Consider the following 18,563-nt stretch of genomic DNA (forward strand, 5'->3'; position numbering starts at 1 on the left):
CCTTATCCTACTCTTGCACTGCCAGGCTCCTTTGTCAATGAGATTCTCCAGGCGAGAATACTGGAGTGGGCTGTCATGCTCTCCTCCAGGGGATCTTCCCAACCCAGGGATCAAACCCAGGTCTCCTGCATGGCAGGCAGATTCTTTATCGTCAGAGCCACCAGGGAAGCCCACTCTTGTACTAGGGTATACTTATTAACATTAACAATGTCACTAATGTAGCTAAATTTCAGGTGACGCGTACTTACAAATCCCCAGTTTTTCAGAGTATTCAAAACTTCAGTTGCTAAGTTGAGCAAATGTTAATAAATGAAAGACAAATGGCATTTATGAAGTGGAAAAATCCTACCCTTTGATTAACTTAAATAATATATTTTGCTATTCTACAACTGAAAGCTGTGGAACTAAACTATTTGTGGATTACATCTTCAAGACACACACACACACACACACACACACACACACACACAAAACCCAGCCCCTCTAAAAAGCCATAAACCAATACCTATTTTCTAAAGGACTTTTCAAGTGACTTATACTCATTTTAATAAAGTTCTTAATGTATTTGGATATCACAAAACTATTTTTCGGTGAAGATTCCAAAGAATTTCAAATACAGATTAGTTTAGTAAAAGAACTGGTGTACCTGAATGCAGCTAAAGCACTCATTCTTTAAAAACCCTGTCTTACCTGAAAGACTCATGAGAAACAAATTCCATCTTATGAAGATACAAGCTTGCCAGCCAATTTACAATCTATCAGAGAGACTCTATGTTCGTATAAGAATTTTACATGTAGTTTAAAAGTTATATAATATAAGCCATTAAGTACTAACTTTTAGTTCTTTTTCTTATTAGATCTTAAAGGCAGGTGTGAGAAAAAAAAGAAAATGAAGGAACTAGCAGGTTACACTTCATATAATATTTTGGCTTAAAGAAGAGGATTTACCGACAGCTTTTGATCAAATTTCTATTTGTTCATGTCAGTCATACTTAAGTGGTAAGAAATCAAACTTGCCACTCTTTATAGTCTTTAATGCTACATTATAGGATGCAGTCTATTAATGTACAGAAACGTATTTTGCAATGAAAACACCTTATGTAACTCTGAATGGCATGAACTTCATGTTAAGGTTTAAATACATTAAGGTTAAAATGTTTTGAGTCTTTCTAAAAATACCAATATACAGTATAGTTTTTAGGTGGTCATTTGCATAGCAAACTATTAAACTAGAAACTCAATGGTTCTAGGAAAACTTCACATTATGGACTGTTCCAGAAAGATGTATTCAAAATTAAAATTACTTCTCTTAGAAAACTGTAAGCTTTATTTGCTCATCCTCTAGTACACGGACCACTTTTACCCACCCCCACTTTACACAGTACACTGACCTGAACAGATTTTGTACCACAATTTCATTCAAAGGGCTTCTCATTCATTTTGTGACTGCACTGGATAATCTAGATGAAAGCAATATTGGGGATTTTAAAGTATGGGTCCCTTGTATCAGAAAAGCATGATAAAAAAAAAAAAAACAACCCTGCATTCAGTAATACTGTCTTTTGAAAAGATATCTTCAAATTGCAAACACATGTATTTTCACAAAACAATTTGGTCAGGAAATTTTATTTTAACATTCTAAAGCAGTAATGCTTTAGATGTTACTTAAGTGCCCCAGACAGGATTAACAAAATTAAATGTTTCTAAATTACAAATTTGGCTCCTTTTGGGAGTCTCAGAAGAAAAACAAAAGAAAATAATCCCCCCTCCCAAAAGAAGAATGACACGCACATTTTGAAGAAACCCCAATGTTTCATGCAGTGGTAGGCAAGATGTAAAAAGCCACCCAAATTCACACATTTCTACACCAATCATCATCAGAAAAAAGTACTCCGTAGTCAATCTGTACATCCAAATGCATTTGGGAATCTACACCTACATTACATTATTTAATGTTATATACATTTATTACCCACCCCCCCTTGTTTTTAATAATTTCTTATGTAAAACCTTCATTCAAACCCAAAAAAGATGTAAGACTAACTTGGGGGGAGGGGGCAGATAATCACTTTAGACATTCAGTTAAAATGTAGTTTATCTAAATCTCAAAATGTTTAATAAAAACAAATATCTTCTCCATTTAACAATTTGCTTTCTAACTGTACAGTAAATTGCATTGTAGAGAGTACACCTCTATCTTCAAACTGTATCTTCTTTGGATGGAATTAAGATGTAACTGTATAGTTTTAAGATAAATAAATGGGAAGTTGGTCCAACTAAGATGACAGCAGATATATTACATGCAGGATTTAATATTTTTAAATTTTCTCTTTAAAAAAAAAAAGATGCAGTTGAATTGGGGGGGGGGGGGGCGGGGGCGCGGAAAGCAGGTCAAAAAAGAACCCAGGTTCAATATATAAAAATGTCCCACAATAGGTTGATGATGGCAGTAAAAATAAGAGAAAAAAGTAATCTTTCTGGAACATCATTTTTCAGTATTGTAGAAACACTAGTGCCAGGAAGATTTCTATTCATGTAATTTTAGCATCCAAGTTTCCCTCTATTTATTTTATTGGAACAAATGCTTTAAATAAACTATTTGTCCTCTTCACTGAAGAGAGCTGGTCTATTTCATCTTTAATGAGCTAGTTTTTGGGAAGTTTAGCCATGTACTGTAGTAATGCCTACTGCATAAAATCCAAGCATTTGCTGTGAACATTTGGAGAAAGCAGTCAGTAAGAACCTAGGATCAATGGAAATAGATGTTACTTAAGCCATCCACGAAAGAGACCCACAAAGTACCCAGAGTTAAAGCCCAAATCTTCTTGCGCTTTTTTTTTTCCGCTGTCCAAGTTCCACCCCTGTGAAAGAGAAATTGATCCGAAGTTCCAGGCTTTCTTGGGTCTTTAGTCAATTTTCACATTAGTATAGATTTTTCGGACAAAGGCACTTGTTCCCATGTAACCAATTGCTCCTGTAAAGATAAAACAAGATGTTTTGAAACAAATACACACAGAGCAGTACCCATCATTTACAAACACACACTAAATGCTCTCTGCTCTAGAAAGTTATTCTTTTTGCAAGATAACATCTAATGTTAGCATCCTCCCTAAACTTACTAAAATAGTGTCACTTGTTTTGCAAATCACCTGTTGCTGTCATATACCAAGTGTGGCCTGATGTAACATTTTTATAGTTAAATATCAATTATTACATGAATTATGAACTATATAAATTAAAATGATCTCTTAAAAAGAGAATAATTTCAGAATGACATTCATTAAATGAAAAAAATAAGTCTTTTAAAAATTTAAGCATAGATTATTCTAGATTATTAAAACAATACTAACATGTTCTCCAAACAATATGATACACTTATGGATAATTTAGTAAGAAGTGACTGGGGGTTCTCTCAGGGAAGGACTGAGACCCATGGCCCAACAGCATCTGAAGCTCTAGAGAGGACACATTTCTGATGGCTTCTTTTTTACATTTAAATTGTAGAAGCTGTGATTGGTAGAAAGGTAGGCATTTGAGGGCATGGATGAGAGACACAGATAAGTAGATCAGGAATCCTGAAATGCTATTTTTGAAATAATTAGCCTCAAACAGGGCCCAAAATACCAGAAAGCAGGGGTGTTAAATTAATCTGTTTTGTTAAATTAAGTTTCTGCCTCTTGGCCCTTAAAAAGTGCTCGGCACATGATAAGATACTCAATAAATATTTGTTGAATGAATGAATGAACTGTATAGTTCTTTACTGTAAATACTAAGAGATCTTTAGGACAAGACAGGTGGTCATTCGTATGATAGAGAAGATTCTACACTAGATTTAGGAATTTACCATCAAGTCTAAAAGTCAGTCCTCCATGAGTTAATGATACACACATACACCTAACTGACTAACTTGAACTAACTTTTATTCACCCAACTGGTGTAAGCAAGGAAAAAATAAGTCTTTCTGCCTTTCCTATACATATGAAAACTGTACCTCAAGGGAACCAAATGGCTGATGAAAGGGTTTCTCCTTAGAGAAGTGTCCCAGCTAATAAATATAAAAGGAACAATGGAATGAGAATATTGTAACCACTAATGACTTAATGGAAGAACTAGGCAATAATTATCAACGGCTGCTACCCTCACAGAGACAATCAGACATTTAAGTGCCTCCTTATAAAAGTTTACAAAACACGTGTTAAGTGTTCTTGGACAAGTATTCTTGAGTACGATCAGGTCTATAGATTTAACTACCACTTTACGGGAAATATGGGGGGAAGCACACAGAGAAACATTAAATAACACCTTAGGGATACAATCAGCCTAACCCAGAGTGTGAAAAACTCAACAGGATTTCAAACAAACCAACCAACCAAAACCTAAGTTTCTTAAGTAACTGCAAGGGAAAAGAGAGTAAACGTCAATAGATTTAAAGCTGCTTAAAAGACAGTTTTATCAAGCAATGCATGGACTTTTAACTGGATCTTGATGCAAACTGTATTAAAAAAGAAATGAGGACGTGTGGGATAAAAGTGAATACTAAGTGAATTTTTGAGCACATTAGGAAATTATATATATATATATTATATAACTGCATTCTTATATATTATAGCTATATAATAATTATATAAACACTGCACATTTGATGTATCGATATACCCACATGCATACACACACACACACAAATATTTACAGCTAAAATGACATGAAGTTCGAGATTTACATCAGAAAAAAAGGAGGTAAAGTGGAAACAAAAATAAGACAAGACTGGCTAAAAGCTGACAATTACTGATGTTAGGTGTGTTAGGTACATGAGGACTCACTACATATATACTACTGTTTCTCTTTTTGTATATATTTGAAAATTCCCCATAATAAAATATCGAAAATATTTTTAAAACCCACCCAGACAATAAAGGAAACCTATTTTTGTAATAAAGACACTTATTTTTAAATATTAAATTATTTTATTATACTTGAAAATAGTGGTAATTCATTTTAAAATAGCTATATACAAGTCCTTACAAGATAATTGGAAATAACCATTCAATTTTAAAAACCTGAATTCTTTTTAATTTAAAGTATTTGTAAAATTTTAGGTAGAATCAAAAATTTAACTAGTATAATACAGTACTAGTCCAATAAGCAAATTCAATTTGCGAGACTTTTAAAATATTGTTCCCTTTTGAGCAGAGATATGCTTAAAAGCAAAATAGGGTCAATCTAGAGAATCATTTTTCTTAATCTTATGAGTATCAAGAATAATCTTATAAAATATTACTTTATAAAAGGAAGAGACTGAATATGCTCTCTAGAAAAATAAATGTCTTGGGAGTAACACCAAACTTAATTTTTTTTAAAACTAAAATGCCATGCTCAAAACATAAAATCTGCAGCAATCTAATTATTTCCCCTTCACATAATTATTTTTTCCTACATTAAACAAAAATATTTTTTTCTTTCAATTACTGACTGAAAAAGCATATTAGCAACATAACCCGATGAGTACGTGTAATTTTTGTATTATGATGACATTTTAATCATTTTCAGTGTGAACTCGTTCCCCTCCCCGACAAAAACAGATTAGCACTAAAGGCATATAAACCCATTAAAGAATAAATGCTGGGACATTGCCAGAACAGCAGGGAACTGTAAACGTGCCAGGACTGTCAGGCAGCAAGATGAAATTTCAACAGGAAAAGCATTCAAAAAATTTAGCTATTAAGTAGGGGCACTAGGATTCACAATCAAGACTGGCCCCCCAAAGTCTTGCTCCTCCCCAAAACTCCCCATCACGTCTCATATGTCTCACCACCTAGTAACAGGCCTGCATTATACCTGTTGCTTTATACACATGACACTATTACAGATAATTACTCTGAAAGATATGCCCATTTTATAGATTAGAAAATGAGACTTAGGTTAATATGCCCTCCCATGGCCACAAAGAAGGTTAAGTGGCAGCATGGAGATTTACTCCAGGTCTCTTAGGCTTTCCAGACCATGTCTTTTCCATTTTTCATGATGCTTCTAAAAAGTTTTCTTCATTTTCTAGCTATTTCATATGTACTATACACGCTATTTATGGTGAAAACTATTACCTCTTCCATTTAATGGAAGACTGTGATATTATCCTCCTTTTATAGATGCTTGGAGACCTTGGGGAATTGGATCAAGGTATAGAACCACAGACTGCACCGCCAGAACGTAAGCTCAGTCTGCAAGCACCCAAGTGTGTATCATAATCAGTCAATTGTGCTGCCTCCTGGACACTTTTACCTCAATGAACAGGGGAACAGAAACTTCCAAACAAAAATCATTCGGCCAAAACCTTAACTTGTTTACACAATAATCTGTTCCAAAAAATCTAAGCTTATTAAAAAAAAAGGCAATTCTCAACATGAATGAAAAACTAATTGTGGTATGGGAAATAGTGCTATACACAATTATTAAAAACAGGAAATTAAAGAAATCAGAGAGTTAATAAATTAGATTTTGAGGAATAGTTAAAAGGACTGAAATCAGATGTTTGAGCTTCTTTTGGTGTTCCTGATCAAACAATAGAAGGTTATTTCTCAGTTTCCAATTACTGTATTTTTCTGATTCAGAAACACTCAGATTTACTCATGATATTCCAAGAATTTCAGAACTTACCACACATTATCCCCAAGGCTGTGCTAAATACCGCCATATATCCAAAGTAAAATGATGTTTGAAATAAGCCATACATCCTGAAATAAAACCAAAAACTTATATATAGTATATCCATTTTTACTTTCAACATAAGGCCTAAATCCTAGCATTTAAAATGATAAACTTAGTTTCCAAAATACAAAATGAGAAAATGTCTCCACTTACTTTGTTTTGAAAAAATAGTAGTAAAAGGAATACATGTAAACATAAATTGCAGTGGATGCAGCAGAGAGAAAACTTGTCCATTGCCTGAAGAAAAAAAGGAACTCTTTTGAATGGATGGCACTGGAAGATTTTAAAGCAAAGCATTTTATAAAAACATCCTTTATGATTCTATATATTTAAAAACAAATGCATGTATATTGGCATTTAAATATATCAACAAGGAGAAAGCCTAAGAAATGGAAGGAGAGATCCTAAATTTTGCCAGATTTCCGATTATAAATGACCCTAAATAAACCATTTCCTTTTTCAAATGTCTCCTCATGTTTAAAATAGTGACCCTCATTAATACTCCCAATTTTTTTGACTGATACTATTTTTTTCTCTAAAATCGTCAGTATTTTTATAATTGAAAAAACTCCTACACTATCTTAAGAAAATTTGTATATAGATTTTTACTCCACGTGATACATTTCAAATGCAATCTTATTTTAAATTATATGGTCCCCAGAAGTTCTTCCCAGAAGTAAGTACTCACCACCTGTAATCCTCTGCATTTAGTAGAAAGTATGTGCACACGATGGTCACACAGACAGTCACAATGCACAGGATGACCAGCACCAGCATCATGAAGCCATAGACATAATAGATCTTATACGCCCAGAAAGAGGTGAAGATGAAATACCTAAATGCAACCCAACACAGACATAGTTTTCCAGTCTTTATTCATAAAACTCACCCTGTTCTTGCTAAATCTCATTTGCACCTTAGTTATCACTTAAATCTCAGTATTTTTCTTTCAAACAACTTTCTCAACAGTTTCCCTTCCTCCCCTTTCATTAAATCATTTACAATTCCGTCAAAAATATTTTCTTAGATAATCTGTCAAGAACAGATTCATTAGCAGGGTAGGGTATTCATCTCTAAGTAAACTGAATAAATTTGAAGCTTTACGAGTGTATTGTGGAAAAGAAAAATGAAAATAGCTAAAAATTCATATTTTAAAAATGAATTCTCATTTATTTTTTTCTACATACAATACTATACAAGCAATGCAGTTTATAAAACACCCAATTAAATTTTTTAAAAAGGTTTGATATGATAATAATGTATAAAATTAGAAAAATAAAAATAATTAGGAAAAGAAAGCCTAAGAAAGCTTGATGTCATTTTCACAGGACTGCAAGAGAAAGGGCACTATGATTTTACACCAAAAAAGATCCTTTCCTCTAATTCCACTACACAGTTCAGTTCAGTTGCTCAGTCTTGTCCAACTCTTTGCGACCCCATGAACTGCAGCACTCCAGGCCTCCCTGTCCATCACCAACTCCCGGAGTTCACTCAAACTCACGTCCATCGAGTCAGTGATGCCATCCAGCCATCTCATCCTCTGTCGTCCCCTTCTCCTCCTGCCCCCAATCCCTCCCAGCATCAGGGTCTTTTCAAATGAGTCAACTCTTCGCATGAGGTGGCCAAAGTACTGGAGTTTCAGCTTTGGCATCAGTCCTTCCAAAGAACACCCAGGACTGATCTCCTTTAGAATGGACTGGTTGGATCTCCTTGCAGTCCAAGGGACTCTCAAGAGTCTTCTCCAACACCACAGTTCAAAAGCATCAATTCTTCGGCGCTCAGCTTTCTTCACAGTCCAACTCTCATATCCATACATGACCATTGGAAAAACCATAGCCTTGACTAGACGGACCTTTGTTGGCAAAGTAATGTCTCTGCTTTTGAATATGCTATCTAGGTTGGTCATAATTTTCCTTCCAAGGAGTAAGCGTCTTTTAATTTCATGGCTGCAGTCACCATCTGCAGTGATTTTGGAGCCCCCAAAAATAAAGTCTGACACTGTTTCCCCATCTATTTCCCATGAAGTGATGGGACCAGATGCCATGATCTTCGTTTTCTGAATGTTGAGCTTTAAACCAACTTTTTCACTCTCCTCTTTCACTTTCATCAAGAGGCTTTTGAGTTCCTCTGCACGTTCTGCCATAAGGGTGGTGTCATCTGCATATCTGAGGTTATTGATACTTCTCCCGGCAATCTTGATTCCAGCTTGTGCTTCTTCCAGTCCAGTGTTTCTCATGATGTACTCTGCATATAAGTTAAATAAGCAGGGTGACAATATACAGCCTTGACGTACTCCTTTTCCTATTTGGAACCAGTCTGTTGTTCCATGTCCAGTGCTAACTGTTGCTTCCTGACCTGCATACAGGTTTCTTAAGAGGCAGGTCAGGTGGTCTGGTATTCCCATTTCTTTCAGAATTTTCCACAGTTTATTGTGATCCCCACAGTCAAAGGCTTTGGCATAGTCAATAAAGCAGAAATAGATGCTTTTCTGCAACTCTCTTGCTTTTTCAATGATCCAGCGGATGTTGGCGATTTGATCTCTGGTTCCTCTGCCTTTTCTAAAACCAGCTTGAACATCTGGAAGTTCATGGTTCACATATTGCTGAAGCTTGGCTTGGAGAATTTTGAGCATTAATTTACTAGCGTGTAAGATGAGTGCAATTGTGCGGTAGTTGGAGCATTCTTTGGCATTGCCTTTCTTTGGGATTGGAATGAAAACTGACCTTTTCCAGTCCTGTGGCCACTGCTGAGTTTTCCAAATTTGCTGGCATATTGAGTGCAGCACTTTCACAGCATCATCTTTCAGGATTTGAAATAGCTCAACTGGAATTCCACCACCTCCACTAGCTTTGTTCGTAGTGATGCTTTCTAAGGCCCACTTGACTTCACATTCCAGGATGTCTGGCTCTAGGTAAGTGATCACACCATCGTGATTATCTGGGTCATGAAGATCTTTTTTGTACAGTTCTTCTGTGTATTCTTGCCACCTCTTCTTAATATCTTCTGCTTCTGTTAGGTCCATACCGTTTCTGTCCTTTATTGAGCCCATCTTTGCATGAAATGTTCCCTTGGTATCTCTAATTTTCTTGAAGAGATCTCTAGTCTTTCCCATTCTGTTGTTTTCCTCTATTTCTTTGCATTGATCACTGAGGAAGGCTTTCTTATCTCTCCTTGCTATTCTTTGGAACTCTGCATTCAGATGCTTATATCTTTCCTTTTCTCCTTTGCTTTTCACTTCTCTTCTTTTCACAGCTATTTGTAAGGCCTCCCCAGACAGCCATTTTGCTTTTTTTGCATTTCTTTTTCATGGGGATGGTCTTGATCCCTGTCTCCTGTACAATGTCACGAAGCAATCATTAAAACAAAAAGGGTTTTTTTTAACCTCTTTTCTTTTTCTTGTTCCCTTCTGCTTGTTAGTTACCTTATCTATTACCCATTCTTTCAACAGATATTTACAGAAGCGCTACACATATTAGAGAAACAGTGAGAACAGAATTAGTCTCTACCCTCAAGGAGATGAGTTTAGTGAGAAACATCAGTAGAGGGACAGTCATGACACACCATGACAGGTGCTTCACCAAAGCACCTACGAGGAGCGTCTAAGCAGGGCTCTGGGCGAGGAAAGGGGGAGCCACCCTAACTCCTATCTCTCCTGTATCTTATTACAATGAAATCTCTTGAAACATAAATACATTGCCAAAACTTACATTTCAATAAAGATTGAGCCAAAAGGTAAAATTCCTCCTAGGCAAACAATAACTGCAGGCTCCATGAACCTGGAAAATATTAAAATTAACAGTAAACTTCTAGTATGATTTCCACATTATATTAACTCTGATAACAGGAATCAGAATACTTGGTACTTAAAAATAATCTAAAGGACAGAAATAAGCCAGTAAAGAGAAAAACAAAAATTCAAAGAGGCACAATATTGAAAGGGGATTTCAAATTAGCCATAGTTAGAATTTTATAGTTAAAATTCTTTTGGGCATTAAAGCCCAAGATAAGAATTTCAGGAACAAAAATTCTTGCTACTGGCAGAACTCAAGAAAAGCTCTTTCTCCTCCTGATCTATACTTCCCAGTAACTTCTAAAAATTGTAGTCCTTTACTTACAGAAAGCCAATATAAATTTTGAAACTGCCTCCCCCATCTGAAATAATGTTTCCCAAATTGCGGCCTTGCCAGTATCTTTGCTCACGCTTTCCTTGGTTCAGTATTTCCTTTTCGCTTGAATTATACTATTCAAGTATTATGAGTTCTAAGTTATAAAAGGAATCACAGAATGACTCAAAAATAAAATTCAAACCTCATTCATTCACTCAACAAATATTTACTGATTGCAGTCAGTAATTCTCCAACCCTGAATGCCTTCCCTTGTCTCATATTTCTTTTCCTGCAAGTACTGGCTCAAGTGTTCTCCCTATAAAGCCCTTCCCAAGTCTCCCAGGCAGAGGTGCGTTCTTCCACTGCCTCCTGAACGTAACTCCAAGGCTGCACTTACCACACTATACTATACTAATTACTTATATAATTACTCACTAGATTATAAACTCTGGCAGGCAGAAGCTATTCATCTAGGTATTCCCAGTGCCTGGCACAGTCCACAGCACATAAAAGACAGCAAACTACCATTTCTGACATGAACAAACTACAAAATTACGAAGAAAATGAGTTTGAGAGTTGAAAAAAAAAATTAAAGATCATTTATCCTGTCTCCTTTCCTTCTTTTATAAAAAGTCAAGATCCACAGAGGTTAAAAACAACTTGCCTGTCAGATCTAGGACATGGATTTCGGTTCCCATATAATGACATGTAGAAAATGAAGAGACACATGAGCTTTTCCTACACCTAAATGTGACCCATGGTTAGCAAGGGTACAGGTTACTCCTTCCTCTCTTTCACCAGCCTAGTGACCCAGAGGAACTTTTGTGATTTCTGACTAGGCTTTTCCTTTAATCTTATCCTCCTCAGTAATGAGTGAAGGAAGATCAGGATATCAATGGGCTTTAACAGGCTAATCTTGAATTTGAAGAAGATAAAACTGACTTTAAAACACAGACTACAGACGTTCTCATAAGCACTAATCTAAAAAAAAAGGGGAAAAAAAGAACATGTATAATTCCTAAGACTAGAACAGATCATTCTCCTTTAAACTATGGGGCTATTTTATCCAGCTTCCACTTCTACAAATGTCTACATACCTCCAGGTCTTCAAAAGACTGTATAAGTACTTGAAAATAAGTAATATTTATAATATAGCAAAATATCTATGAACAGAAGCATTTCAATATATATCCCCTATTATGAATATGTAGAGTCTACCATACAGCTGTTTAAACGAGATGGGAAATAAAAAAATATGCAGTAAGATTGTTCTATTTATGTCCAGAAGAATTAGTAAAATAAAGAATGCAGAATGGCATAAATCAGCACTAAACCATTCAATATACTAATTTAAAAGGGCAAAACATATACACAGTGAGTTCACATTTTATTCAAATTTGAATTACAAAAATTAGAAATCTATTAGTGATATCTCATTTTATGTCCAAGGTTGAAAAAATATAAACCATCTCAAGTTAAAAATCCATCAAGAATCACTATTTCAAAGCTGACTAAATGAACTATAAACTATAAACTACTGCAGTAGAAGAATAGCTTTAGCTGTTAAACAGAAATACCTGTCACCTTTTGTCAGGATTAAACCTTGAATTATGGGAGATCCTCAAAAACACATTCTGTGCATAAAATGACAAACTGTATCTAAGAGATTACTATATTATCCCAGAAGTGAAGATAAAGAATGTAGGTCAGTAAATTATGTGCTCAGTCACATTCAGCTCTTTGTGGCCCTATGGATTGGAGGCTGCCAGGCTCCTCTGCCCATAGAATTTTCCAGGCAAGAATACTGAAGTGGGGTGCCATTTCCTACTCCAGGGGATCTTTCTGACCCAGGGATTGAACTGGCCTCTCGCATCTCTGGCATTGGCAGGCAGATTCTTTAACACTAGTGCCACCTGGGAAGCCCCAGTTCATCTCTCACCTGATTCAAAATATATATGGCTAAATGTGTGTCAATTTTGTTTTGAATAAAAAATGTGGAAAGGACACTGAAACTGTAAGCCAGGAGTTGGCAAACTTTTCCTGTAAAGGCTCAGATAATATTTCTTGTTCTACAGGTGATAATGGTTGGTGTCTGTCATAACTGTTTAACTCTGATGCTATAGTGGAAAAGCAATCACAGACAATATGGGAACAAACAGGCGTGGCTATATTCCAACAAAATTTTATTTATAAAAACAGATTTGGTTTATAGGCTGCAGTAATACAACAGCTGCTGCATTAGGTTCTATCCCCCTCTATGAAATAGTGTACTGACCAAAGCATTTGATTTCTCTGTGAATGGCACTAATATTCAAAAAGTAAAATAAAGATATCATTTATTACCACTCCTAACAATATAAGTTGAAGGAGAAAGAAAAAGACAAATGTTAAGTTTAAACTTATAAATACATGCCGATTCTAAAAGTTATGTATATGCAATAGCCTTAAGAATTTATATACTGTGAGAAGCAATCAAAAAAATTTAACATTCTCTTTACCATTTTTTCTCCGGTATGGGACGAGGCACAGCATTGACACGACAAGGGAAGTTGGGCTGACCTGATAGATTTCGGCCAAGTATTGTACCAACAAGATTTAGAGGAAGGATGACAAAAAAACAGATGCAACAAACAGCCACCTGTAAATTAAATTAAGATGTGTGTGATTACTCAGAGAACAATAATATTAACAAAAACAAATAAAAAGGATAGAAAAATTTAAATGCAATTTGATTATAAAAGAAAATGTTTAAATTCAAAATGGGTTAAAATTGTGCAGAATACATACTAATAGCAATAGGAAAAGAATGTGCTTTAAAATATTAGAATTAAACTAAATACAAGTTAAACCGTATTTCCTATCAACTGTGGTTCCTGTTATTTCCTGTTCTTTCACACTGCCCCTGCCACAGTCCTTTTTTCTCTCAGTTTCAGCTGTCATGATTTTATCATATCCTTTATCTTTTATCATTATAACCAACTTATTTACTTGCCTGCACTTCACTGAGCTCCTAATAAGCTCAAGGACCTTTACAAGTGTTATTTTCCTACTTCCCAGGTGAAGAAAATGAGACAGAGAGGCTACATGACTTCCCTTGATCACACAGTTTAGTAGGCAGCCAAACTAAGATTTCAATTCAGACCTCCTGTCTCATTCTGTCTGCTCGTTTCTATTCTACAGTGCCTTAGGATCTTACAAATAAGAGAACATCACTATTTATGCATACAGTATATTACTAAAATGAGTATTTCTCTGCCTATTAGTAATCCAAAGTCTAACATTACAGGGGAGACCATACAGAGATTCTAGAACCAAAGTTAAGGAAGCATTTATTTTTGTGATGTTTTTCTTCTTTTTTATATAAACTTGTATTCGTACGAAGACACACTCAAGTTCCTTCCAGCCAGCATGTAAATTAGGATTAGTTCACTCTGAACTTCTGGAACTGAAACAGAACTGAATCACCTCTAGTATCTCTCAAATACATATTTTGGGGTTCTAATAAATAAAAAGTAAAAGTGAGAGAAAAGCTGAATGGAAATTGTGAAGAAAATTGTGAGAGAAATGAAGAGGTGTGGGGTAGAAAATCCACAGTGATGACATGAGAAGGAAAGAATCTACCTGGAAGCAACATTACTGAAAACTCCACATCTTCATTATATCCTGATGTGTGCTTGCATGTATTCAAACAAACCAAAGAGTATCAACATTTTCCTTTCAGGTAGTGCTTAGTCGCTCAAGTCGTGTCCAATTCTTTGTGACTCCAGGGACTGTAGCCCACCAAACCCCTCTGTCCACGGAGATTCTCCAGGCAAGAACACTGGAGCGGGTTGCCATGTCCTCCTCCAGAGAATCTTCCCAACCCAGGGATCAAACCCAGGTCTCCTGCATTGCAGGCGGACTCTACCATCTGAGCCACCAGGGAAGCCCAGCAAAACTTGTATAAAAGTAGGAGAGTTAAGAGTTCTGACATTCCATTTTAAAGCTCAGACTTAGAAACTCAAATCAGTGGTATCTCCGTATAGACCTGTTAATAATATGAATTTTTGCTTATATGAATAATAAGAAAAGGTGAAACATAAAAAAAGGCAGATGTTTTAAAGATATTTTAAATACTAGGATATATTGTGAATTATACATATCCCATATTTAGGGGTTGAATTCTGTCTCAATTTTTGTTGTTTTTTAAATTATTATTTTGCTACCATTAAATATATAAAATTCATAAATATTAAAACACTGTAAATAGAGACCTACATATTTTCCCTAATTTACCAGAACTCTAATTTCAAACAAGGCCTGAAGAGAAGCTGTTGAGAAAACATTCACATGTGGGATGACATGGTCTAGCAAAGCAGTTTCCATCTGCTCCACAGAACCCTCAAGTCCTGCTGAAAAAAGTCTTAGTTAGGAATTCCACAAGCACTTGATTTGAATATCCTTTTGAAAATAGCTTTTTAAAAAAATTATTTTTAACTGTAAAAAAAAAATAAGGCAAGAGGAAGGTCAGGAGGGAGGAGACAGATGTACACCTATGGCTGAGTAATAGTTGATGCATGGCAGAAACCAACACAGTGTTGTAAAGCGATTATCCATCAATTAAAAATAAATTATAAAAATAAAATAAAAATAAAGAATAACAACAACAAAATGCTGCTACTGCTGCTGCTAAGTCGCTTCAGTCGTGTCCAACTCTGTGCAACCCCATAGACGGCAGCCTACCAGGCTCCCCCGTCCCTGGGATTCTCCAGGCAAGAACACTGGAGTGGGTTGCCATTTCTTTCTCCAATGAGTGAAAGTGAAAAGTCAAAGTGAAGTCGCTCAGTCGTGTCTGACTCTAGCAACCCCATGGACTGCAGCCTACCAGGCTCCTCCCCCCAAGGGGTTTTCCAGGCAAGAGTACTGGAGTGGGGTGCCACTGCCTTCTCCGAACAACTAAATAAACAGACTCAAATTCATTTTATACCAAATATTAATACCTGGATACCACAATCAGGTTAACTCATTTCACGCAAACTTCAGAATAAAGTTTCTTCTACTATCTCTGTATATATACATCTTTGGACTCCTAGTAAATGTATCACTGATTAGGAAGGCCTACACTGGTCTTTTGTTCTTCCTTCCCATACCCCACTCCCAGCCAATTCTGGCCTGCACATATTTGCTCATTAAAAGCTTTATAAGCAAATGCACTACAGTACATGCATGTCATACGCAATTAGGTGGCAGGTGAAGTGAAGGCATACCTTGCCTGTGTGCTCAGTCAAAGCATTAACAACAGTCAATAAAGGAACCTATAAACAGTCTCAAGACATTATCAACTGTTTATATTTGTTTAATTCCCCCTCCCCCTTTTCCTGACTTTAATACATGGTAAAAATGCGAGCAGTATGTTGGAAACTATTAGTGACTAAACTGTAAAACCAATTTCCTGCTCCTTTATGTCCTAGTTCTGGATGAGTTTACTTGAAGAAATACTCTGAGACTGCAAGGCGAGCTGTTAAAAAAAAAAGAGTCACAGGGAACTAAATCATCTGTGAAGTCAGAATTTTTCTCAGTACTGATACTCAACCAAATAAACTGGTTACTAAAGAAGAATGTTATCTTACCCCTTGATATTAGGTCTGCATTCATCACAATTTTCTTGGCTTCATTAAACTTAAAATGTTAAGTACTGAATTAGCAAAATTTATTTATATTAATAGAATCATGCTTATTATCTGCTTTCTTTCTTGGGCTTCTGCATTAAGCTTTCATTTAACTTGAAATTTAGCAACTAAGAGTTAAAAAATTATTAGCCTAAAATACTGGTGAAAACCCTGGAACTCAAACTAATATAGGGCCTTCCCTTAGAGCTTCTTGCCTTTGTTCATGGATCAATGTAAAGTGAAAACAGGGAGTAGGAAAGGAAGGACTCACTCCAGGTTGAGGGCGTCCCCTAGCGACAAGAAGAACAAGTTAGAAACAAAAACTGCGTACTCCTTAATATCCCGAAGATGTACCAACTGCTCAAGTATTCTCAATCTCAGTCACAAGTCAAGATTGTGAATATTATTTTATCTTTGTCTCCAAACTGGCCTTTTAAGGAAATCTGTGGTGTGAGTGAAATGGAAAGGGAAAAGGCAGGCTAAAATGTGCTATTTTGGAATGCTAAAGGATATAGATTTCACTGTCTGAGGATGAAAGACAGTAATTGCTTACAGGTGGGGTGATTCTCAGGCTTCCCGGGTTGTGCCAGTGATTAAAAAACCCTCCTGCCAATGCAGGAGACATAAGAGACTGAGGTTCAATCCCTGGGTTGGGAAGATCCCTTGGGGGAGGGCACAGCAACCCACTCCAGTATTGCCTGGAACATCCCATGAACAGAGGAGCCTAGTGGGCTACAGTTCATGGGGTTGCAGAGTTGGACACAACTGAATCAACTTAGCACAAGGTGATTCTCAGAAAATACATCATCTTCTCAGTCATTATGTTTAGGTATTTCCTTGACATGTGCTCAGAGCAGACAATTTTTATCACTCCTTTTCTACTTATACATTTTATACCTTTATACGTATATAAAAATTAGCTTCAATTTAAGCATGCTGACAATAATCAACCTAATAAACAGGACACTGCCAACTCAAACACAAATACTTATAAGAAGCCTATCTTGTAGATATTTTCAACACTTCTCATTCTGATTCCTGACAACTTCAATACTATGATAGAAGAAAACACTAGATTTGAAGTTAAGAACTTATTCTACCAGGCTGGCCAAAAAGTTTGAGCTTTTCTGTAAGCTGGTATGGAAAAATCTGAATGAATTTTTTGGCCAATCCAATATAAAGCTAGTAATATCCTGATACCAAACCATTAAAAAAAGACATAAGAAAACTGCAGATCAATATTTCTCATAAACATAGATGCAAAACAACAAAAAGAACAAATTTTAGCAAATTAAATCAAGCTATATATAAAATGGATAACACATCATAACAAATTGAGGTTTATCAATGGAATTACAGATTGGTTTAAGATTCAAAAATCAATCAATGCAATCCACCATATTATCAGACTAAAAAAAGAAAAATCATAGATCATCTCAAAAGGTGCAGAAAAAAACTGTTGCAAGAGACAACCTCCCTTCACAATAAAACAAACTCAGAAAATCAGGAATAGAGGGAAACTTCATCAATGTGATGAAGGACATGTATGAAAAAACTAGAGGTAACATTTCTTGATGGCATAAGGCTGAATACCTTGCCCCGAAGACTGGGAACAAGATAAAGAGTCTGCTCTCACCTCTTCTGTTCAACACTGTGCTGGAGGTTCTAGCCAGTGCAATAAGGCAAGAAAAAGAAAAGAACTAGAGGTTCTAACCAGTGCAGTGAGGCCATAAAAGGTATACAGATTAGAAAAGCAGAAGTAAAACTGTTTATTCTTAGACAACACAACAATATATGCAAAAAATCTCTGGGAATCTACAAAAAAGAAATGAGAACTAATAAGTGAGTTTAACCAAGTTGCAGGATGCAAAGCCAATATGCATAAATCAACTGTTTTTCTATACACTAGCAAAAAGCAACCAAAATTTTTAATTTAAGAAATACCATTTACAAATAAAATAAAAAAATATGAAATACTTAGGAGTAATTTCAATAAAAGCTGTACAAAACCAGAACATTAAAATCTACAAAACATTACAAAGAAAAAGATGTCTAAATAAGTCAAGAGATATACCATGTTCATTAGTCAAGACTCAATGTCGTTGAG

The 18,563-nt window shown here is 35.6% G+C and overlaps 1 protein-coding gene across 1 annotated transcript in view; it reads right to left on the minus strand.

Moving 5' to 3' along the window:
* Window positions 1-1,610: 1,610 nt before the first annotated feature.
* The window catches only part of TM9SF3 (transmembrane 9 superfamily member 3), a 59,002-nt gene continuing 42,049 nt past the window's right edge, over window positions 1,611-18,563 (minus strand). The window contains exons 10-15 of the mRNA XM_086379329.1: window positions 13,307-13,446; window positions 10,410-10,478; window positions 7,391-7,537; window positions 6,856-6,939; window positions 6,652-6,728; window positions 1,611-2,974 (exon numbers count right to left, since the gene is read on the minus strand). Of these exons, the coding sequence (XP_086235455.1) occupies window positions 2,907-2,974; window positions 6,652-6,728; window positions 6,856-6,939; window positions 7,391-7,537; window positions 10,410-10,478; window positions 13,307-13,446 (585 nt within the window). The 3' untranslated portion in view covers window positions 1,611-2,906. The remainder of the gene's footprint in view (window positions 2,975-6,651; window positions 6,729-6,855; window positions 6,940-7,390; window positions 7,538-10,409; window positions 10,479-13,306; window positions 13,447-18,563) is intronic.

This window comes from Bos grunniens, chromosome 26 (assembly GCF_055505025.1).
Source record: "Bos grunniens cultivar Pamir isolate PY7600 chromosome 26, Bosgru_T2T1.0, whole genome shotgun sequence".
Lineage (NCBI taxonomy): Eukaryota > Metazoa > Chordata > Mammalia > Artiodactyla > Bovidae > Bos > Bos grunniens.